Source organism: Podarcis liolepis (genome assembly GCF_965112155.1).
Source record: "Podarcis liolepis genome assembly, chromosome: 5".
In the NCBI taxonomy this organism is placed as follows: Eukaryota; Metazoa; Chordata; class Lepidosauria; order Squamata; family Lacertidae; genus Podarcis; species Podarcis liolepis.
This window is the reverse complement of record NC_139556.1, coordinates 100057868-100081538: the sequence shown is the minus strand read 5'-3', so window position 1 is coordinate 100081538 and position 23671 is coordinate 100057868. Positions and strand designations below refer to the sequence as shown.

General features: G+C 46.0%; 1 protein-coding gene across 2 annotated transcripts in view; it reads left to right on the top strand.

Moving 5' to 3' along the window:
- The window catches only part of LRCH3 (leucine rich repeats and calponin homology domain containing 3), a gene marked incomplete at its 5' end in the record, with an annotated part of 84980 nt that extends 63056 nt beyond the window's left edge, over window positions 1-21924 (top strand). Inside the window, 8 exons of one of the 2 annotated variants that reach the window (XM_083504065.1) lie at window positions 384-437; window positions 5371-5451; window positions 7748-7796; window positions 8809-8931; window positions 10218-10336; window positions 11303-11440; window positions 12668-12745; window positions 16509-21924. In XM_083504065.1, coding sequence (XP_083360191.1) covers window positions 384-437; window positions 5371-5451; window positions 7748-7796; window positions 8809-8931; window positions 10218-10336; window positions 11303-11440; window positions 12668-12745; window positions 16509-16709 — 843 coding nt within the window. In that variant the 3' untranslated portion in view covers window positions 16710-21924. The remainder of the gene's footprint in view (window positions 1-383; window positions 438-5370; window positions 5452-7747; window positions 7797-8808; window positions 8932-10217; window positions 10337-11302; window positions 11441-12667; window positions 12746-16508) is intronic. The other variant, XM_083504064.1, reaches the window with a different exon arrangement.
- Window positions 21925-23671: the final 1747 nt, after the last annotated feature.

The window sequence follows — 23671 nt, the reverse complement described above, 5'->3', positions numbered from 1 at the left end:
TCTGTGACTCTGGACTGCTTCCAAATAGTTCTGTTCTTTTTATTTGATCTTTGTTTCAGTTCCTCCCAGGCTGTGTGTGTTCTTTCCTTAATATTGCAGCGTTCCCCACTGGAAAGATTCGCATACCAAATCCTGCTCTTTCTTGGACTCGGCAGCTGAAAGCAAAATAGCTCCTGAATCAGTTGCAGATGTTTTTAATGCTGAGATCATTAAGAGACTAATAGGTTTCTTTCCCCTCTCCCCATTGTTTCAGTTATACTTTACTGATTACCTCCATGTGCCTTCTGCATTAAGAACCTTGTCAGTTCCAGATGTCTGTGTTTGTCTGCATATTTTGTGGTGGTCTCATGTTTCTGATGTTGCCATCTCTCCCGCATCCCCAGTGTCCCTTCCCGTCCAGAAGGTCTCAGCACACTGATGATAGTGCCTTGCTGGTGGTAAGAATCCTGCACGCAATGGCCTGTTTATGTGTCAGCCTCCTAGATCATAGCTAGCATGTTTTCTATGGTTTGCTGAGATTAGGCAGTTTAGTACCACTCCTAAATAGCATAAAACATGGCTGTCTTTTAATTATAACAGCAATTTTGGTATAAATTGCTACTTTACCCTCCTTCCTTCTGCCTTGGAACAGATTGCAGCTGATGTTCACAGCTATGTGTTCCTGAACTTCCTGTTCTGATTTAGTCCCTGGAACTCATAAGATAAGTGGTTGGTGCAATTCGTGGAAACATTAAAGGTGTGAATAAGCTTTAAGGGGTGAAAGCACCTAAGCAGGTTATTAGGTTCCTGCCTGGCCTACTCATGGAGTCATCCACACATCAGCTATATAGATAACACATTCATTACAAGGCCCAGAAGTGTTCCAATAAGTACCGGGTGTTATGTCGAGAGATGGTATCTAAATTTTGCATTTCCATTTCCTTGCTGAACCAGTTCAGTATCATAACATGGAATCATAGATTTCGAAGAGGCATGATGTCACCCAGCCTTGTCTATCCAGCTGCAGGATCCCTGTGGCCTAAACCATACATCACAGATACTCATCCATGATTTCCCCTGAAGAACTACTTTTGTAGTTGTTTGGAGCATGGCCCTCTGAATGGCTGCTGGTCATCCATTTGAGTATGTTTAGTTAACCATGACTAAACGCTTTGTTTTTGCCCCTCTCTTTAAATCAGTGGAGGTACTTTTACATCTCTCAAGTATGAATTGTCTATTTAAAAAAAAAAAAAGTTGTCAACATTTCATGTAATACCATTTCCATGTTTTATGCTATTTCCTTCCTCTGTTGGTATCTCAAAAATAGCGATTGGAATCCATTTTCATGTTCTTTCCTGGCCTGTTTTGCTCTGCCTGCCTTTGCATGATTTGCATGCCTCCAGTTTATTTGCTCATTTATATTCTCTTCAGTTAAGTGCTTGAGGTTTCATAATGTGCAGCCATGTTGCTGGCTGAAGAGCACTGAAACTTCACCTAGGTGTGAAGCAGGGACCCCCCCCCCTCCAACCCCCCTCCCATCCTGGACATTACATTCAGGCATTTGCCTATTTGTGACTTGAGAGTACAGGGAGGGCAGAGGCCAGAAAATGAGTTCAAAAGTGTGGTTGAGAGAGAACACTGCTTAATGTTTTCTATGGTTATCGTTGATGCCAAATCAAACCTTTAAAATGGTGGGAGTAATTCGTGTTGGAGCAGAGATGGGGCACACAGTTCTGCGGCCCCGGCCCTTTACTTGTCTTGTTCCTCAGTTCATGTAAGGACAACTGGTGATTAGAAATAGGCAGTGGCGTAGCGTGGGGGGTGCAGGGGGGGCGGCCGCACCGGGCGCAACATCGGGAGGGGGCGCACTCGCACTCGCAGCTCTCTGCCCCTACCTGGCTCACTCACTCTCTCTCACTGCAGTGCTGGCTGTGCGAATCCGAGCCGCTGGGTCACCGTCCACTGTGGAGGGGGGGGGGTGCCATGCGTGCGGTGCGGAGAGCGAGGGACTATCTGGGGGAGGGACAGTGCAGCGGCCGCCCAGCGCAGCGCTGAGCGCGGGAGAGAACCACACCAGACCAGGCAGCAGCAAGAAGAAGCTGGCAGCGGCGGCAGGTTAGGGGTTAGGGGGCGCAAATTACTTGCCTTGCCCCGGGTGCTGACAACCCACGCTACGCCACTGGAAATAGGAAAACTGAGCATTTGACCTTTTCTGACTAGAGAAACCTCTGTCTCTTGAAAATTGTTGTTCAGTAGTAACCAAGCTAGTGAGTTGGTTGCAAACGTGGCACACAAGTTGTTGTTTTGTGTCCCTGTTTCCAGGCATTCTTATAGTTGTGGATGTAAACTGTTTCTGTCCCTCTTGTTCAAATTTCCATAAACGCCCGGAAAGTGGGATTGATGTGGATGGGTAATTGACTTGCTTGGTCTAGATTTCGTTCTTGCCCTGTCCCAGGACTTGGAGTGAGCTTGTTATCTCAGGCATGCATACTTCCCTGTTTGTCGATTTAGGGCACGATCCGATTTTAATTCTTTTTGACAAATCACTGCTGCGATGAATGGGATTTGGCCAATTCCAGCCATTTCCATCATGTGGTTTATGCATCTATTTCTGACTCTCTTGAATTGCACTTGCTTACATGGCGGCAGCTTCTCCCACAACATAATAGAATATTGTGTAGAATTCTAACCAAGGCCTTTTGTTCAGCACTTCCCTTATTACATCATAGCGCCTGTTCAGCCAAGACTGCTTTTTTTCTTTCACTGAACAATGATGTTAACTCCAGTATAGGGAAAATGCATGGAAATAGGTCTGACAAACAGGCAGTATGAAATTAGCCGTGCCCCTCGCCCTTTTACACTGTTGTTGCTTGCACAAAAGTGGACTTGCAGCCTCCTCCCCCTCTGTATGCTTCCAGATGTGATTAAGTGCTCGCCACCCCCAATTTCTGGAAAGCAGGGTGCTGCCACCATCAGTGTAAACTCAACACTAACAGTTTGCATGTTTTCCCTTCAAATGCATGTGTTGAAGGCGAGAGCAGTGGAGGTAGGTTTGGGAGGGGCACTGCAGTCGGGTCCGGACTGGCTCCAGAGCACAGCGGGCATGGCTGTCCGCAGGCATGGCTAGGCCGGGCACGACGCAGCGCTGCCAAGGCCCTTCCATCTCAGTGCAAGCTGACGGGTTAGGAGCCTGCTGCAAACAAGGTGCAGGAGGTGGACACAACTCGCTTTCAGAGGAACAAGCAGGCTGCTTATTCCCCTGATTAGATTTCTCATATTTTATATGATTTGTTACATGACCTTGAGTCTCTTGAAAAGGGCATCTGGGAAACAACATAGAATCACAGAACTGTAGAGTTGGAAGGGACCCTGAGAATCATTTAGTCCCAACTCCCTGCGATGCAGGAATATGCAGCTGTCCCAAACAGGGATCGAACTTGCAGCCTTGGCATTATCAGCACCACGCTCTAACCAGCTGAGCTATCCAAGCTCGGTAGTAATTACTCAACTATCCATTACTCAGTAGTAATAATATTTGCTGTGTTGATGAAATCATAACATAGCCAGCATTAACTTCTCTTTGTATTTATTTATTTACTGTTACTGATATCCTAACTTTCAGGATGTAAATCCCTCCTAGGTGTCTTAGGGGAAACTGAAATACATTTTTAAAACTACAGTGAACAATATCAACGTACAAAAAAAAAATGAATTCAGGATACTCCTCACCAAGCACTTGGTGATGAAATGACAGTAGTGAGTAAGTGGCAGCCCAACTAGAGCAGGCTCTGAGGTGGTCCTCACCGCCCTGTCTCCCTCTCTCTTCTGGAATCCTTCTCATAGGACAGCTGATGGTAGATGGTTCTGCTGAGGAGTGGCCTTTGCAGAATACCACCCATTTTCCAATTTATTGTTGCAACATGATAACCAACATGGTGCCCTCCAGAATGTGGACCTGAACTCCCAGGCAGCACCGTCTGTGGCCAGTGATGATGAGTTCCAGTCCCGTAGCATCTGGAGAGCACCACGTTGGCTGCCCCTGGGCCAAGCATACATGACACTTTACACAATAACAAACGACAGGACCCGGGGATCTAGTACTCTAAATTTCACCAGTTATACATAGTTAGGCTTCATTTCAGGTGGGGTGGGGGAATGATGGAAGAAATCTTTGTCAAGTCATGGGCCCCACAGAAAAGGAAGGCTATCATGGATTTGGAGAAAGAGGTTTTTTCCTAAATAATCCTCACCCATCACGTTTGAAAAATTCACTAAGGATATAAAATCTGTACAGTGACACTTGTTAGGGATCAGCACTGCGCCAGTTGACTTTAAAGCTCACCGTAGCAACCAACCGCCGTGTACCTTCTCACATGGCTGCTTCGTCTGCAGTAAGCAGAGTGGCTGGGGAAACCTAGCCAGGTGGGCAGGGTATAAATAAATTATTATTATTATTATTATTATTATTATTATTATTATTATTATTATCTGTTACCTTTCTCCTGTGTTTCTCTGCACTTCTGGTCCCTATGTTTGCTTGTTCTCTTTCATCTTATACTTCAAACTCTTTGGCATGAGATCATTCTAATTTTGCATGCAAGTGTCAAATACAACCCAATGCAGCCCTTGGTGGCCTTGGAATACAAACAAGTGTGGTTGGTTTTTGTTGTGCATAATTTCTGGCATCCTTTACTCTCTTGGACAGCATTTATTTTATTTTTTTACTATAATGAGTTATTGTACATGATGCTGTTGTTCCTAGTTTGTTACATTCCCAAGAGTTTACTAATTGAGCCTTAAGGACCAAATCTTCAAGCAATCCCCATAAATGCTGCTTGCTTTTCCAACCCCTGCAGTGCAGTGATAATCACAACCTCGGCATTGGCAGGGCTACCACCTTGAACTCTACAGTGAGCAACATCTTGACACACACGGCGAAGAGAGTGCATAGTTTGCCAGTTGTTTATTCCACTTAAGAACAGACTTGGTGGGGAAATTTAACAGGAATTGCTTCAAGAAAGACTGTAGCGTTAGGTTCAGGTAAAGAGAAGAGGCCATAGCTCAGTGGTACAGCACATGCCTTGCAAGCTGGTTCCATGTTCAGTCCTTGATTATCTCTATTTAGAGGAGTCGTAGCTAGCGGGCCTGAAAGAGACCTCCGCTTGGGACCTTGAAGGGCTGCTGCCAGCAAGGACAGCTGTTGCTGGACTTAGATGGATCAGCGGCCTCACTCTGAGTAAGGCAGCTCCATATGTTGATAGGCCGTTCTGGGACTGTTGTCAAGGGTAGTCTGTTGGATTCTTCTGCTTTGCACCTTCTGCCTTCTTCAGGGGATTCTCTGTCTTCCTCCCTTTCTTCTCCCCCTTCTCTCTTCTCTGCCCTCCCTGACAGAATGGTTTTGAGCCTATCTTAGTGTTTGAGATTGACAGTAATACCAACACCATTAAAAGGAGGCCGGGGACACTCAACCAGGTGAAGAGCATGCAGCGTGTGACTGTCTTGGCTGGATTTATGTTTCCTGCTTACCTGATACTGAGGGCAGCATTGATCCCTACACTCTGTCATGAGCTGATTTAAAGCGGAGCCTGAGGGAGAGTTTTCATGTCCATCTAATGGAGCCAAGAACCACCCTTGCTTAATAGATGACTCTGCAGAGAGTTGGTGGTCCATGTGCCCCATGTCTGGACGAGTTAAGCTGGAGGAGGTCAAGCAAAATACAATAAACTAAAAATGTAAGATCAGCCTTGCTGGATCAGACTGAGAAGGTCCATCTAATCACAAAGTCGGAAGGGACCACACGGGTCATGTAGTCCAACCCCCTTCAATGCAGGAATTTTTCACCCAAGGCAGGGCTCGAACCCACAACCCTGAGATTAAACGTCTCATGCTCTACCGACTGAGCTTCCCCAACAGTTGGCAGCCAGTTTCTTCTGTGAGGCCCAAAGCAAGAGGACACAAAAGAAAGACCTCTGCTGTTCTTCCCTCAGTAGTTCAGAAATATGAGGGGTCCGTTTAGCTATCGCAGACCCTCCTCCATGAATATGCTTAGTCCCATTTCAAGGCTGTCTTAATAGAGGGCCATCATCACATCTGGCGGCAGCAAATTCCATATAACTCTCTGTTGTGTGAGGACGTTCTTTCTCCAGTCTGTCCCGAATCTGCTACCCATCACTGGGTGACTCTTGAGTTCAAGTATTCTGAAAGAGGGGGGGGGGGCTCTTTCTACTTTCTCCATAATTGCATGCAACCTTCCATCATATTTCCCCTTATTTGTCTTTTCCCCCTCTTAACTAAAAAACCCACACATGTTTTAGCTTTTCCTCATAAGGAAGACGCTCCAGCCCCTGAATCATTTTGGTTGCCCCAAGTCATTGCAAAGACCACAGAATTTTGGTTTCTGCATATTAAATCCCATCTGTACCACCAAGAACCACTCCTGGGGCAATTTTCTGGTTTGCCATATGAATGAGCCAGAATAGGATTGCCCAGTAAACGAGTTGTCAGAGAAAAGCAGTTTTATTCTGACATGACATGATGTCTAACCTGTCTGCAGTAGAAGCTGAAATTAGCCTGTAAAACTTTTCTTGTTTGCAGAATCTTCAGCAGCAGATAAAGGCTGTACTTTCTGGCCACTAAAATAAACTGCACCCATCACTGTCACTTTTCGTCTGATGTTTTTGGTGCTTTGCAGACTTCTTTTTGCAGAGGCCAGTACGATTTTTCATTGTGAAAATGATCAGGTCCTGTGCTTGCTTAATATTTCATTAGAATCATTTCTGACAAATGAAAAAACAAAAAACGAACATACTCTTTTATTATAGAAGACCTGGTTATCTGTCAAGCTGGAGAAAGGGCAGAGACATAGGTGAAGGCAGCCTGTCTTCCGTTCACCCAAACAAGCAGGCCTGACCTAGAAGCCATTGGAGAGGTCAGGGATATCATTTGACTTCCTCTGGCCTGCTGTTGTTAAATTCTTATTGCTGCTCTTGCTGACATCCTTCAGGTACCAGAGTGAGACCCTCAAATACGCTTGTGGGCTGTTCTCTGTAACTTGCTTCTTCTTGGTGACACTTCACACAAGATGGGGATTGTGGGTCACTCGCTTCCACCCATGCAACTCTTCTAAAACCTGGTCCTGAGTTTGGAGCCCACTGTGCCTCCCTCCAACAGCAGAACAAAGAGGAATAGCGGAATATTGGTAGATGGGCCAGTACACTTGCTGTGTGGTGCTTCCTTGTTGTATAAAATGAAGTTCTGCTGTCTCCTTAACGTGAACTGAAAAGTCACCCTTTTGTGCTTGCATTCCTTAACAAGTCCACTTCGCTTGATTAGTGTGATTATCTTGTACATACATGCTGGAAATTGTAATCAGTGATAATAAAGAGTCCTTGTAAAAATGGCAAAATATGTCTAAGAACCGGAGATACTTATACAGTTGAATATTCACTTCGTACTAATTTGCCTTTGATTAAAGATCTTTTCTTTACATACAATCAGTTTTATCCCCCCCCCCCCATTGGCTAGCTTAGTGGCAGCCTTCTTTTTTTGTGGCTCTTGTCCCAAATACATTTAATCCTGGCTGTACTATTCTCCATTATTATAGTCTCAGAAGTGTTATGCTAATTTTCTAAGAGATCCTTTTTATGGCATGTAACCCCCCCCCCCAAATCTTATGCTCCATCTTCCTACCCCTAGAATGATACCCTAGATGTGTACAAAGCTTATTTCTGCTGTGTTCTACTGCTTCATCTTTCTCCTTTATCCACAGAGTGATGACAGATCCACCATCTCGCCAAATTCACCCACAGCTCAAACAGGTAAACTTGGGGGAGAAAGCAAAGGGGGAAACAGATGCATCACTGAGATGCTGAAAAGGTTATCAGCGTGCAAGCTAAGCTGACAGGAGTCTTGGCCATAACCTGTGGACCAGTGTAGCACCACAACCAAGGGCTGTGCCAACACTGCAAGCCAGTTGTGGATGTTGCACTTGGACAACAAGGTGAGCCAGTACAGAAGTGCCCTAAGCAATCCTTTCCACCAGGTAGTTTTATAGGTGTAATAACTGTCATACTTTTGAGTGTTCAGAGGACTTCACACACATTGTAATGACCCTTGATTTGTAGGACTGGCCAGCACCGTTCTTCTCCTTTCCTAGATTAGGGGGTCGGGTGCTGAGATAGCAGTGCCTTCCCTACAGCCACCAAGTGAGTTTATGGCAGAAGCAAAACTTGACCCTGTACCTTCCTGATTCATAGCTCATTTGTTTCACCTCCATGCTGCACTAGCTCTCTCTCAATTCTCTCAATACAGCTCACTTCCACACAAGTAAAGTAAGGCAAGAAAAAAGTTTGTCTCCGAATGAAGCTAGGTCCAGAAAACTCCATAATCAATTGTCATGGTTAAGTAATGGCACACGAGCCTTTCTCCCACTGATACATCTTGCCTGTGATGTTGGGCCAAACCAAAATATGACCACAACGGGAGATGAACAGGCTATTATGCTTCAGCTGTGAAATTCCATTGTACTGAGAGAAAAGCATTTTGTATGGGTTCATAAATGCAGGACTATTGTAGCCTGAGCTTCATTGCATTGGGTTTGCTTTTCTGGACTGAGGCTCCTTTTGACGTTCCTCAGGTTGTGAAACTGTAATAAAATAGAGAAGACTTTTTTCCAGAAGGTACTGAGGAATGTTTGTAGACATCTAGAATGGGCTGGTCTTCCCCTCACATCTTTATAACACTCAGCAATAAGTTTGTCAGTTTAAAAACGTGTCCTTCCAATTATTGTTCTGCTGAGCTGACAGCGTGTTTTTGCATGTCCACATTCAGTTCACCTGTCTGCTCCATATCCTGGTCCAGCTGCTGTTGCTGCTGCTCCTTCCTACAGAAATCCTCCCCAGCGTCCTGAGAGCTTCCTTTTTCGAAATGTTGCCAGGGATGAAGTGAGCAAAGGTAGGCTACACAAATTGGACCTGTGAGGGTGTGGCTTGGTGGTCTCCGTTAGCCCCTTGGAACATAGGGAGCTGACTTAAACCAAGTCAGGCCATGGCTCCATCTAGTTCAGTATTGCCTACCCTGACTGGTAGCAGCTCTCCTGGGTTTCAGCCCAGAATCATCATCATCATCATCATATTTATACCCCGCCCATCTGGCTGAGTTTCCCCAGCCACTCTGGGCGGCTTCCAATCAAGTGTTAAAAACAATACAGCATTAAATATTAAAAACTTCCCTAAACAGGGCTGCCTTCAGATGTCTTTTAAAAAGAAGATAGCTGCTTATTTCCTTCACATCTGAAGGGAGGGCGTTCCACAGGGAGGGTGACACTACCGAGAAGGCCCTCTGCCTGGTTCCCTGTAACTTGGCTTCTCGCAGTGAGGGAACTGCCAGAAGGCCCTTGGTGCTGGACCTCAGTGTCCGGGCTGAACGATGGGGGTGGAGACACTCCTTCAGGACCAAGGCCGTTTAGGGCTTTAAAGGTCAGCACCAACACTTTGAATTGTGCTCGGAAACGTTCTGGGAGCCAATGCAGATCTCTCAGGACCGGTGTTATGTGGTCCCGGCTGCCACTCCCAGTCACCAGTCTAGCTGCTGCATTCTGGATTAATTGCAGTTTCCAGGTCACCTTCAAAGGTAGCCCCACGTAGAGCGCATTGCAGTAGTCCAAGCAGGTCTCATCCTGCGTACCAGATGGAGCTGATAGACAGCCACCCTGGACACATAATTAACCTGCGCCTCCATGGACAGCTGTGAGTCCAAAATGACTCCCAGGCTGCGCACCTGGTCCTTCAGGGGCGCAGTTACCCCATTCAGGACCAGGGAGTCCCCCACACCCACCCGCCCCCTGTTCCCCAAAAACAGTACTTCAGTCTTGTTAGGATTCAACCTCAATCTGTTAGCCGCCATCCATCCTCCAGCCACCTCCAGACACTCACACAGGACCTTCACCTCCTTCACTGGTTCTGATTGCAGGACAAGGGATTGAACTTAGGACCTTTTCCATGTAGAGCTCTACCACTGACCAGTGGATCTTCCCCTACATTGGAGCCATGTTGTGTTGCCCAGAGCAGTTGCTTCATTAACTAGGCCGAAGGGTATGCTCTAACAAGCGGCAGATGAAGCGATTTACCTGTGATTGGGCTTTCCCTCTTGGGAATGTGAAGTGGAGGGGGCAGTGGGGCTTATGTGGATGGCTCCCAAACACTCCATATGGTCCTTTATTATTTTCTTGCCTTTTCTAGCCACTTCATCACTGTCTCCTTCTGCATCGACACCTGCTAATAGCACTGAAGACCATAGTGAAAACCACAGTTCCAAGCTGCAGGAAGAAGAGGTTGAGCTGATAGAGCAACTGCGGAAAGTACATGGCAAAGTTTTCACCATTGCTTTGGAAAGATGGGCTTGCTAAATAAGTTCAAGGCAAATCTGTTCCAGGGGTAGCCAACCAAATGGCCAGCAGATATTGTTGGTCTTTAACTCCCATGAGCTGTAGCCGGCATGGAATCCTTAAGGAATGCTAGAGATGTCCGTGGCATTCTGGATTTTAAAAAATCTTGCATGTCACAACTTGTTTATCTGGCAGATCTGTTGCATGCCATTACTGCACTGTGGGCTGCATCCTGTGTTGTGGTGTTTGTACACAAGACTGTTCTTGCAAATTAGTCTCATGACTAAAAACTAATGTGAGAAGGCTTTATAAATGTCTACTCCTGCAGAACTACTCCCAGTTTCTCAGCACACTTCTTTCTGATTTGTTGCAAATCAGGTTCCCGGATAACTTAGTTTAATTGCAGGAGGAAAACATTTGGGAGTACAGAATGTTGCCCTTGGCTGCATTTGGACAATTGCATCTTGGCTTAATAAGTTGAGGTATGAATGAGCCATGGCACTGCTGTATGCAGCGGTTTTGCAGAAAAGCCAGGGAGTCTTCAGTTAACTATGGTTGTCCGTTACATTAGAACTGGGAAACTGTGGTTCGTAACTTAGGAGGAAGCCAGGACACGAAACCAGCTTCAAACTATGGCTTCTTATCCTGGCTTGTTCCGAAGCTGTTAACCACAGTTTCCCAGTTCTAATGTAACTGGAAACTATAGTTTGCTTGCTCATGCAGAGTAAGGAGCAAAGTGGCTGCTTGCAGAGCATGAGATTTGCTGGTTATTTTGCTGAGATAATCCGAACACAGCCGTATCCTCATTTAATGATGTCTGTAGGTTGTACTTTACAGATTTCTTGCAACCTATTTAAAGTTTGTCTCTGGGTAGCATGTATTGTGGCGGCGGCAATGAACTTGAAAGTTTCTCTCCTCTTTTCCCTCTTTTTCCCCCAGAAAATTGAATCACGGTTGAAAGTGTCTTTGCCCAGCGATCTTGGAGCAGCGCTGACTGATGGCGTGGTGCTCTGCCATTTAGCCAATCATGTGCGGCCTCGTTCTGTTCCTAGTATTCACGTCCCGTCGCCAGCTGTTGTAAGTATCCCGTTAAGAGCGCTGTGGCAGCTTGATAGAATCCGTACCAGTTTTTCAAATTTGATTCTGTCTTCTGGCTTGAAAGGCCCTCAAGCAATGAAACATCAGATGACTGCTAAAGATAAGCAATAGTGTAAAATGACAAAAGCAGAACAACAGAGCAGTGGTGATAAAATTATTATTATTGATTTATTTTATTTTTTTATTAACTTTGTATACCACCCTTCATCTGAAGATCCTCAGGGTGGTACACAACAGAAAAAATGCAAAATGAGTATACAAAATAAAACAAAAACAAATCAATTTACCCCCCTCCAACAAATACATAGGAGCCAGAAGGAAATTAGCTGCACAAAATTCCCAGCATATTCTGGAGAGAAGTTGTCTGCTGCAGGGAAGACCCTGCACCTCGAAGAGGTCAGCCTGACTTCTGATAAGGAAACATGCCCCATCCCAGCCCCAAAGATCTGTCTACAGAGATTCTAATTTCTTCAAATTTCTCTTTAATGTTGCTACAAACAACCCTTGATCTCTGTGTCAATAATACTCAACAAGAGCTGCAAGCACCTATGGCTACTGTGGCAAACTCTGCAGTTTTGCATTGTAAGAACCCCCAAATCTTGTGTCAGCTGCTTTTGGCATGCAAATATTCCATGCAAATCCAGACCTTCACTAATTTGTCTGGCTCTATAGGCAGCTGCTTTAACTTAATTTCTGGCTGACCAGGATAGTGGGGTGAGAGTAAGAGAGGAGTTTGGACCTCAGTGAGCAAGAGGTGCACACCTAGAGACAGTAGTAGTAGTAGTAGTAGTAGTAGTAGTAGTAGTAGTAATACCCCACCCATATGGCTGGGTTTCCCCAGCCACTCTGGGCAGTTTCCAACAAAATATTAAAAATACAATAAAACATCAAACATTAAAAGCTTCCCTAAACAGGGCTGCCTTCAGAAGTCTTCCAAAAGTCAGATAGTTTCTTATTTCCTTGACATCTGATGGGAGGGCGTTCCACAGGGCAGGCACCACTACTGTGAAGGCCATCTGCCTGGTTAAGGGACAGCTGGCAGAGAAGTATGTGTGGGAACAGCCATGCTGTCATATGTACTATTTTTCTTCCTAACTGAAATTTCTAGGGACCCACACTATTGACTCCTAGCACAAAAATAGCATTCTGGTTTATCTGTAAGGCACTGCTGAGTTAAGAATGACATGGTCCTCCTTTCTTCTGCAGCCTAAGTTAACCATGGCCAAGTGTAGACGGAATGTGGAAAATTTCCTGGAAGCTTGCCGAAAGATTGGCGTGCCTCAGGTAAAAGAGAAAACCTTCTGTGTTTATTTTGCACTGCATGTACTCATTTTATATTATTGAGAGCCCGACATTTCATAGCACCAGTTTCTGCACGGGGTTGGGGGCCACAGTGGAAATAAATGCCTAGAGATGTAACCTACCATATTGCAGCCAATCAAGCCGCTCCAGTAATAAGCACCCTTTGTCCTTCAGTAATGCCTATTTGCAGACTTGCATTCAGGATAGGCTCAGTGGAAAGTGTGTTAATGAAAATGTAGCAAATCAGGAAGTGAAATCATACTCCTGTTTATTCCAGTTCATCTGAGTGCCTTAACAGGGCTTGCCCAGTCTTGCTCAGTGCATTGAGTAAGATGTGAGGTCTTGCGCTAGAAATCAGATTTAGTTCTGCTGTTGGCTTCTGTTTTTGAAGAAGGACGGCAGAGGCTAACAGAACACTGGGTACAATAAATATAATTGTATCTTACAAGTCTGAGAAGTCTTGTCACTAATCTCATTAGTCTACCTATTTTATACCTTCTGGTACTTGTTCTCGGAGACTGTACTCAGGATGAAAATTCAGCTGTACGAAAGATTTGTACCATTGGCTATTCAAATGGGGTTCTGTGTTCTGAATCATTCCCACGCCCTCAGATATGCTTGGAGTTGGATGTAGGTATGCCAGAGAGCGCAGGAGTGCTCCAGAATATCATACTTGATGCTACTACAGGCAGAATTTTTCTGCACTGTGTAGTTTGAGGGGGGGGGGTTGGTCTGGAGAGAAACTTTGGGGTCACTCCAATGAAAACCATAGTCCCAAGACTGACCTACTGTGATGTATGGTATATGAGAAGAAGTGGAAGGACTAGCTGACTGTATTTCACTTATTTAAAGTGATATGTTTGCAGCTAGATCCTGTGACATTTGACCTGGTCTCTGATGGTAGGTATCCAATAATATATTCCTATATTCAGCAGTTGACATCCTAATCTGGACACTGCGATAACAATTTTTGGACTTGACACTTCATCTTCCCAGTTGCTGCAGGTGCTGACTTTAGGCAGAGACTCTTCCAAGGCAGCACTGCAGACATTCAGCACATCCTAGTCCAATTGTCAGCTCCTTTTGCTTCTGGATTCTGCTCACCATCCTTCAGAGAGCAGCCCAGTTGGTGCAAAAACGAGGCTTGACCGTCTGTGCTGCAGGTTTTTAGCACAGATACTTTTCAGTCGTTTGGTTTCATCACATTGCATGTGAAACGTTACGTCTTTAAGTGCTGTAATACTGTTTCTGGTGGCAATGGTCCCCTCTCCACCTCATGATGATAGCCAAGTCATAATTGCTACAAACAGCTGCTTTGCCAAGAGATCCCTAGATCTTTACCGTGAAGAGCGGTATTGACTGTGTCGGGTTATTACTTGTCTGTGTGTTTTGAACAACCAGCATTTGGCAGGTGTATAATCGAGATGCCAAAGTCTCACGCTCCATAAGCGGCATATAAAATCCACTACCAGCCAAGGACTTAAAGCCTACTGCACAAACCTCCCACCGAAATCCCCTCTCAACTCCCCCCACCCCATGTGTTACCTGCTGTCCCCTTTACCTGCTATCCTCAGAGAGGCCCAGATGCATACCTCTAGCCCCAGCCTTCCTTGTCCCCCTGCCTGGCTGGCTTGCACTCTCTTTCTCCTCCTTCCTGTTGTTGCCCCTCTTGCTTCCACTGCGTGACCCTAGCCATTACCTGACCGTTCCCTGTGGGCAGGATAAGGAAGAGTGGAAGCAGGAGCTGTGCTTGAACTAGCCAGGATCTGCAAGCAACTTTCAGGTTGCAGTTTGCCAGTCCCATGTGTTTTGAGTTTGGAACATAGCAGGAATAAATGAGTTGTCTTCTGCTGCCGCCTTCTGTGCATCTTTTCCATATCCCATTTTGCCAGCTGAAAGGCCTTCATTCTCATCTTCATAGTAATAGCTCTTGGAGTTGGCTGCCCCTTGGAGTTAACAAAAGGCCAAGTGAAAGAGCTCTTCAGCTCACCCAGCAGCACTCTCTGCAGTCTGACAATTCAAGTTGAGTCGTGGTGGTGGCTGAGCTGATGAGGCTGGAAGCCATTTTCTTTGCTTGGGGGAATCCGCTTCTGTTCAGCTTTGGTGTAGACCGGAGAGAAGCAGAAGGTTGTGTAGACCAGGTTGAAGCTGAAAGTGTCAAGTAGGTTCAAGCCAAGGATGTTGCTGGGGCTCAGTCGGTGACCTGAAGGCATTGCTGGTGCTAGCCATCACAAGGAAGAGCAAGAGTCATGCTTGATGGACCGAAGACCATTGAATAGGAGTGAGGACAGGGGTTGGGGAGATGGGTGGGAGACACCCGGGAGCCAGAGACCAGCCACTTTCGCCATTGCTCAGATGTCTGTGAGTTTGTGGATTGACACCAGTGACCTATCCAGCACTTTGCCCAACTCAGCATAACAAAGGATGCTCAAACTGAAGTCTGGCTATTTTGAGAATATATCCCCCAACAATTTTGAGGAAGCTTAATTAAGTATATTTCTTACAACCAAGAATACACATGGGGTGGGATTCAGCACTGCATCCTCCCAATCTTTCCATCAGCACAAGCATTCCAGGTTGCCCAATGGAACAATATCACATCGCCTTTCCCTCTGTCTGCACGCTGTTCTGGGGTTCTTCCTGACCACCCAGAGCCAGTGTCAGGGCGGAAATGCCTTGTTGCACAAGTGGAAGTATCGGTGCACAATTTCCTATGACGGGCCTCATGAGGTGAATCCTACCCATAATCTGTGCAAATTTGGCAGAACTCAGATCCTACACCTAGAGAATTGGGGATCCTTTATCCTTTTAAAATAAAAACTGCTGCTTCTTATAGTTTATAGGGACTCTGAAGCACATGTAGAGCTCTACGCAAAACAGGATCTGGTCTATACTCTTCACTGTTGGGGAACATGTCAGGCAGTGATGGCAATAAGAGATCCTGCCTGCACCAAGTACCACTTGGTCTCTCTCTCTCTCTCTCTCTCTCTCTCTCTCTCTCTCTCTCTCTCACTCTCACACACACACACACACACACTGTGTTGGACCTGGGACAGGCATGTGGTGCCTCCCGTTGGGTTTGTGTTGTACCAGTAATAAAAAGAGAGGTGTTCGCATGGTCCTATGTAGAAATACTTACCTTTTGAGAGGGCAGATGAGATCCCTTTTTAAAGCTGTTCTCTAAAGGTAGCATCTTGCATAGAGCCACATTCCCCTTCTGCCGTGCCCGCATGCCCATGTTTAGCTAAGTGGTTTAGTGGGCACAGTGCGACAGAAATACATTTGGGGGTTGATGTGCTTTGCACCCCCACAACCATCCACCACCTCTGCTGGGAGAAAAGTGAAAAGTCCAAAAATTGCAAACTTTTTAAAAAAAAAAATGAAAATGAAACGTATTGCATGATGGTACACTGGTTTACCTATGCAGGATACTACACTCAGAGACCAACTTTGCATTCCCAACCAAAAATGGGTGCACTTTTGGGGTGTTTTCCATGCACCACGCTCCCAGTTTAAATAACACCCCTTCCTGAAAAATGAAGGCCTGATTGTGCCAGTATGTTTTATGGCTGTTTTCTTCCAATTGAACAGCAATATAAGAATAGAGGTAAGAACACTGAAGGACCCTTTTGTGAAAAATGGATGACCCTGGGCTTTCTTGTCTACTTCGTGGATTCTTGCATGACTGATGACTGACGCTAATTTTTTTCTGTCTGTTTTCCCTTCCTGCTCACACTTTGGACAGGACAAACTCTGTTCCCCTTCTGACATTCTCCAGCTAAACCTCAGCATTAAAAGGACAGTAGAATCTCTTCTTTCTCTGGGGGCAGATTCAGAAGAACCGAATCTTGTCTCCCTTTCCACTCAGCTGTGTGGCTTTGCGGCATTTTACTGTGCTCTGATGCTAATGCTCTGTGTGTTCTATCGCTGGGTCTTTTTCCTCTAGCTAAAGCTCAAGGGTGCCATGGACTTAACTCCAGCTCTTCCAAGCGGTTGGTAAACGGTCTGTGTTTCAGTCGAGAATTTTGTATGTGTACGTTGTTCCTGATCCACCAGCAATCTGCTCTGTGTGATGTGAAAAACTCTTGCTGATAATGACCTAGTCAGGCAGAATTTGCTGTTAGATAAGTGAAAGCTCCCTTATATTATGTGGCTGGAATACTTTATGCAAAACAGAAGGGGGGTTACACTTTGTAGAAATCTATTTTAATTGCACAACGGTGGATATTTTTGTAGAACAGGAAGTTCACCCACTTCCTTTGGGAGGGAGGGAGGGAGGGAGGGAGGGAGGGAGGGTTGGTAGAGACAGCGATGGACATTTGATTCTTGGAACTCACGGAACACTTGAAAAACCGGGATACAGTGTTGAAGGGAGACACTCCCTCACCATAAGATTTTTACATCTAGACCTCCTTTGGTTTCTTAAGGATTAAACAAACAGTGAAATGCATCTTCACCTTTTTCTCCAAATGCTAGGCATATCACCATCGTTTTTAAAACAAAAAGTGGCGATTGTTCAGGATTCCTCAGAAACCTCAAGCCTAAGCATCGGAGGCCTTATTTTCAAGCAGTGCAGTTGGGCAATATTCCTTCCTGTCTCTGAGGCACTGCTAGATTTGCAGAGCAGGCTGTGTTGCACAGCAGAACGTGGAGATTGCAGGTTTTTACAGCCAATGCAGGTTTTATTACAGTGGCATTATAGCATTTGCACTGATGGTCTATGATGCAGGAGGGGCTCATGACAAATGGCTTCTCATCTTCTTAGACCAGAAAATCCACAGCATGCCATTTTTTTCTAGTGATCTCTACTTTATTTAGAATACTTACACAAGTTCCTCTTTGCTGTTACATTGCTCAGGCTGAGCAGACCGCTAGTGTGAGCAAATATCTGTACCAGCAAGTCTGCTACCTTAATCCTGTCTGCACCAGCTGTTAGTGCTATTGGTGATGTGTAGCACTGGGAAAATGCAACCCTTTGCCTTGCGTTTCCTCACCTCCTTCTGGGCTCACGTTCATATTTGCACACATGGGTGCCAATGTCACAAAATGTATTGACTTGTTTATTTCACCGTTAGGATTTCTCAGTTGATCTCTGCTGTCACGAAGAATCTTAGGCAACGTCTCTAGAGCAGAGGCGTGCACTTCTTTAAGAGTGAGAGGCATTTGTCTTTCTAGCAAATGCACATGAGCAAGTTGTTGAAATCCTCAGCTTTAATACCAGTCCTGTAGCTTTCCAATAAATAGTGACAGCACTTTTAAGGAGCAGCGCCTTATCTGAAATACCGTTCACACTGTTACTGATTAATTAGGTGCTTTCATGTTTAGAGACATACTCCGAACAATGTGTAACAGTGTTCAGCAAGCTGGACAGTTCCCATTTGGGGCTGATGGGATTTGTCCTTGTTGTGGTTTGGTGAAGCTGGGGTCCAAATATTTCTGCTGGTGCTCAGCCTTGAAAGGGTCTAGTGGGGTAATAAAACCAGGGATGGAGAAAGTAAGTAAGTTAACCCACTGAAACTCTAGCCCCTGGAAGCCCTGCTCAGTCTGGCTTCTAAGATTTCGCCAGACAGCTGCCTGCTCCCACCTCCCAGTTTAACAGCTCCCTCTCCCCATGGATGGAGCACCGAAGCTTCGTTCCACCACCTTCAGCCAGCCTTACAGAATGGCTTCTTGGCTCGTCTAGTTTTGTGTAGCTCAGGTACCAGCCGGGTTGATGCTTCAGCCTTTCTTGCCTATCCATGCACTCTGCTCCTGCCTTTCTCAGGGAGACCTTTGCTCTTAACGTGGATCTCAAAGCACAAGCGTTTGCCCTTCTGCCTTGGGGAGGTGTACCATTGGAATTGCCTCAGCTTGGCAGTCACCAGTTCACACGTTTTAGGATTTGTCCTGCTCTGGTTGGCTGGGAGCCAAAAGCTCCACAAAGCAAGAACAAATTCAGTTACGTTTTTAAGAATGTGCACATTTAAGTACTGCTGTAACCAAATACAAAGTAGGGGGGCATCTTAGGCCCAGAATGAGTGTCAGAGCAGCAAGTTGCTCCCCGTATGTGAAAATAAGAATATGAAAGTGGAACACAAGCAGTTAGGCTCATGAACAGACACATCATTCTCTAACCTTGTTGCATGCGTTTGAATAGCTTTTGAATTGGCCTCTTCTGTCAATTAATGAGTGCTTTATGACTGTTGATTCCTAAATGGGAAAGCTCCTAGCAAGCAGAATTCCTGCCTTTGTGAATTCTTGAAGACAGTGTTACCAAAAGACCTTTCTCCACTTTGAATGAATGGGTATTATTTTTGCGCTCATCCCCCTTGTCTCAAAATGTTTGGTCCATTACTGCAGGTGTAGCTATGATTATATCTGGCCTCTGCCTCACTTTAGGCTAACCTGAGTTAGGTCTGGGGTTTTGTTTTTTTTACCTTTTTCTGATCCCCTTTAGTCCATGTTTATAGAGGCATTTTGCTGAATTCAGGGAGCGTTGGGGCTGAGTGCCTGGTTTGCTTGCTCTGCTTGCCAGAAATCCCAAGCTTTCTGCATCTCATTGTGTATGTGGAGGAGGCCATCATAGTCACAACCAGGTGCGCTGACAGACCACTAAAAGTGCAGGTGCCAAAGCGGGAATGTGTGTGGGATTCAGTGTGGTTCCGTTACAGATGTTCCACCTGTGCAAGCCTATCAGCTTGTCAGATGGATCTATACCTCCTCCCCTCCTCCACGATGTTCTGGGGTTCTCCTGACCCCCCCTTAAGCCAATTTTAGGGGACGGGTGGGGGGAGTGAAGAGAAGGAGCCCCATGACTCAGGCTTCAGCTGACAGAGTTCATTAGGTGCCTTCTGTCTTCTGCGATGAAAAGAATTAAAATTCTGCACCCAGAATTCTGCAACCTATATAAAATTGTGTGGATTGGAGAGGCTTGCAGAATTCATTCTGGTTTTGCCAGCCATGGGGAAAGGCAGTGATTTGTACACGGCACTGATGTCTTGCTGACTGAAATCTTACTCAGCCACCTTCAGAGATTTCCAGCAGTCATTTCCCAAAATGTATCTCAAGCATATCTTCACAGCAATAAGGGCTAGCAATCTTTTTTTAAAAAGTTAAAAGACAAGTTTCTCAAGCAGGAGTATTCTTTGCTCCTGCAAGAGTTGCAACACATGCAGTGATTGCATGTGTCCAGTTTTTGCAAACCACCTGATTGCTGAGATGATCCCTGCTATTCCAAAGGGGTTGTCAGGATTTTCACGGGTGGGCCAGCCCATGCAGAACAGTTTTGCATTTAAGCCACCATGCGGCCTTTGCTAACCTGGTGCCCTCCATGTGTTTTGGATTACAACTCGCATCAGTCCCAGCCAGCACAGCTGAAGGACAGCAGCTTGGTGAAGGCTGCAGTAGAGCACTGTATCTTCTTTTTTAAGAGGGATGGTGGTGCTCCCGTACCTTTTAAAATAGTGCCCTTGACCGTCGATCAGCCAGGATGCTGGTGTCTGAGCTTTAGCCGGCTGAATCACAGCATTTTCCCACAATGAGCTCTTACGTTTTGTGCAATAATCACAGAGATAGAGGCTCTAAATGTCACCAGCGCTTGGGGTCCTTCCCCACAAATTCTGCTCTCAGTCGCCTCCCATGTGGCACAGCCCCCAAGCCTCTTCCACTGCCGCCTTTAAGAGTTTCCTGGGTTCCCACTCCCCTCCACAATGCCTTCCTTTTGCCCCTTCCTAGGCTGGGCGGCATCTGCTTAGCAACTGTCACCTCGGCCCTGAGGCTAACGCCTCACCTGTCAAGCTGGGGAATGTGATACTCAAGAGTGGCTTGAGTTTTACACCTGACAGTTACCGTATTTTTCGCCCTATAGGACACACTTTTCCCCCCTCCAAAAATGAAGAGGAAATGTGTGTGCATCCTATGGGGCGAATGCAGGCTTTCGCTGAGGCCTGGAGAACGAGAGGGGTAGGTGCGCACTGATCCCTCTCGCTCTCCAGGCTTCAGGAAGCTATCCGCAAGCCTTGGGAGCCTGCGGGAGTTCCCGCCGGGCTCCCAAGCCTTGCGGACAGCAGCCTGCAGCCCGAAACCCGGGGAGCGCAGCGGAGCGCGCCCCGGGCTTCGGGCAGATATCCGCAAGCCTGGGGAGACCGGCGGGAGTTCCCGCGGGCTCCCAAGGCTTGCGGATAGCAGCCTGTTCTGGGGTCGGGGGAAGCTCGGGCTTCCCCTGCCCCAGCCCCGCGCCTGGGGGGGAAATATATATTTTTTTCTTTCTCCCCCCCCCAAAAAAAACTAGGTGCGCCCTATGGGCTGGTGCGCCCTATAGGGTGAAAAATACAGTATAAAGCAGATTGTGTCCTTCAAAAGCTGATACCTCAGTAAATGTTAGTCTCTAAGGTGCTCATGCACTTTCTGCTGCTACAGACTAATGCCCCTGCTCTTCTGGGGTGTGTGTGTTTGTGTGTGTGTGTATTTGACCGCTCACCTGCAGTGTGTTCTCAGAGGAGTCCCACAGCTTGCCTCTTGACCGCTCTGAAATAGCAGTTTCACAGTCAAGCAAGGAGTAGGGGGTACAGGAGTCGACCCTGACTTAGTCAAGGAAACAGAGCACCTCAGTTACGTGGATAAATGCGTGTTGGAACACTGTAGTTTGTATATTTTTGAAAAGCTGTTTCTACTGGGGGTAGTTTTAGGAATATTTTAAAAGAAACGAGTGCCTGTGGAAATAAATGGGCTGCTCAATGAAACCGACTTTCTTAGCTGTGAGTTGATTGAAGGGAGTGGGGAGATGTTGCCATGCTGGAAATGCGTAAAGAAAAGCATTCCAGACTCTTGTATTGACTCCCCTCCAGTCTCTTTTGCTAGTTTAGCCATCATCTTTAAACAGGTATTAACCAGTGTGTGAGAAAAGGTTATTTTTCCAAATTCCTGCCATCTCTCCTCATTCACATGTTATGCAAACGAAAAGTGCTTCTCTGGCTTGTACTCTTTGTACCAGGTTTTGCATATAAAGTGTACGTCTAATACCATCCAACTTCAGAAAAAAAGACTTTCTCTTCCCCTTCATGTTCACCTTTATAATTCTCCTTTTATATATGTGTGTGTCTTGTTTGTGGGGGAAGGGGGGGGGGTTGATTGTCGGTTGCTCTTTTTTTAACATGTTGATTAAATAAAGTTCCTGTCCTGGAGTCTGGCTGGCTTGTTGTTCACTGTGTCACACATGCAGCTGTTTGTCCGATCCAGCGGTGGGCAGCTCAGAGATGTGTTTCCTTAGGAATGCATCCTGAAAAGAAGGATGCACGCCACATGCCACATTTGCACGTCACTTCCATGTTCATAAAGTACCAAACTACATATTGCATTTCTGCCGGAATAGTGTTGCTGCCCAGTGATTGCCTTCAGCTTTAAAAAAGAACCAGAACCAGCCATTTGATTGCCAGGGGTGGGCAGATGGACAAATATTGTCCTACTGGCTGAGAAATTGTGTGCATTAGAAACCACAGTGGTTGCATTTTTCATCCTTTAGTGCTTGGGACCGTTGCGTTTCTCAGGTGTAACCTCGAAGGTCCCAAAATGAAAGTTAAGATTCTAATAAAACCCCACAGTTCTCCCCCCAAAAGGCATACTTCCTAAGCCAGCTTCTTAATTGCTGCCACAGCTGAGAGGCTTGAACATGTGATGCTGCCTGGGTTCTAAGTCAGAGCACTGGTCCGTGTTAAGCCAGCTCTGCCTAGGCGGAGCGGCAGAGAAGAGGCCCCTTTAGAAGCAGAAATGCAATGGGCTGGACGTGGGACTTTTTTGCATGCAGACCATGAGCTCCGCTGCTGAGCTGCACCACCCTCTCCATTTTATAACATTCCATTTTTGGCACACATACACACACACATACACACACACACATTTGCTTTAATTTGGTTTCCTTTTTTTGCGTTGTTTTAGTTTTCATCCCTTTTTTTTCCTTTATGTCTTTTTTGTGTTTTCCCATGTAGGAGCGATTATGTTTGCCTCTGCACATATTAGAAGAGAGAGGGTTGACGCGAGTGGCAGAGACTGTACAGGCACTTCTGGAACGGGCCCCCCCAAAACAGCAGCACCACCACCAGCAGCAACAGCAGCAGCAGCAGAATCAGCTGGCTGCTGTGTAGTGACCCCCAAGACCTTGTTGCTTTGTCCTTGGCCAAGCCGAAGAATGCCCGGACTTGACTGCTGGGGCAGCGTGTCCAGACACAGGCAACCTTGCGTTCGAAGGAGGAAATCTGTATCCGGGATTCCTGAAGGGAATAATTTTTGCTTCATTTCTCCACTTTTTTTGGAGGTCACAAAAGTTTCCATTGAACTTAAAGAGAAAAGAATTCTTTGTAAAGTGAGTTTTGCCTGCACACGTGGGAGGGAACCAGGGGTAGATTTCACCTCCTCTCTCATTCATTTCTCAATAAGGTCACAGTAGAATTGGGGCAGCGAGTGGGAGCCTTTGAAACTACCCCCCCCCCCGAAAAAACACCATATGTGGGGTGGCTAGTATGTCGTATTCAGATAGGAAATATATTTTGGTTTTTTTGCAATGCTCTCATTCGTTTCAGCACACAGGGCATTTCTTGTGGATTAGACCCACCTGAACACACACATACTCCTCAGCCAGGACTTTGGAAGCGTACAGTTAAGAGTTAGCTTATGTTCTAGCTTCAACATCACTCCCATCGGACGTATGTATAGGAATACTTTTTCTCACAGGTTCTTCCTCTGGCATTCTGTGTCCCAGCACAGCGCAAGAAATTAATTGTAGCATCCATCTACTCGTAACTTGGTAACTCGCGGTTTCCTGAAAGAGCAATTCCTGGTACGACTTTTAATTTTCATTGTCAAATCATCCTACAAAGAAACTGCTGTTTGGAGGTAAAATAGCAGAGCCCTTGACCTGTGCTTTTCAAAAATGAT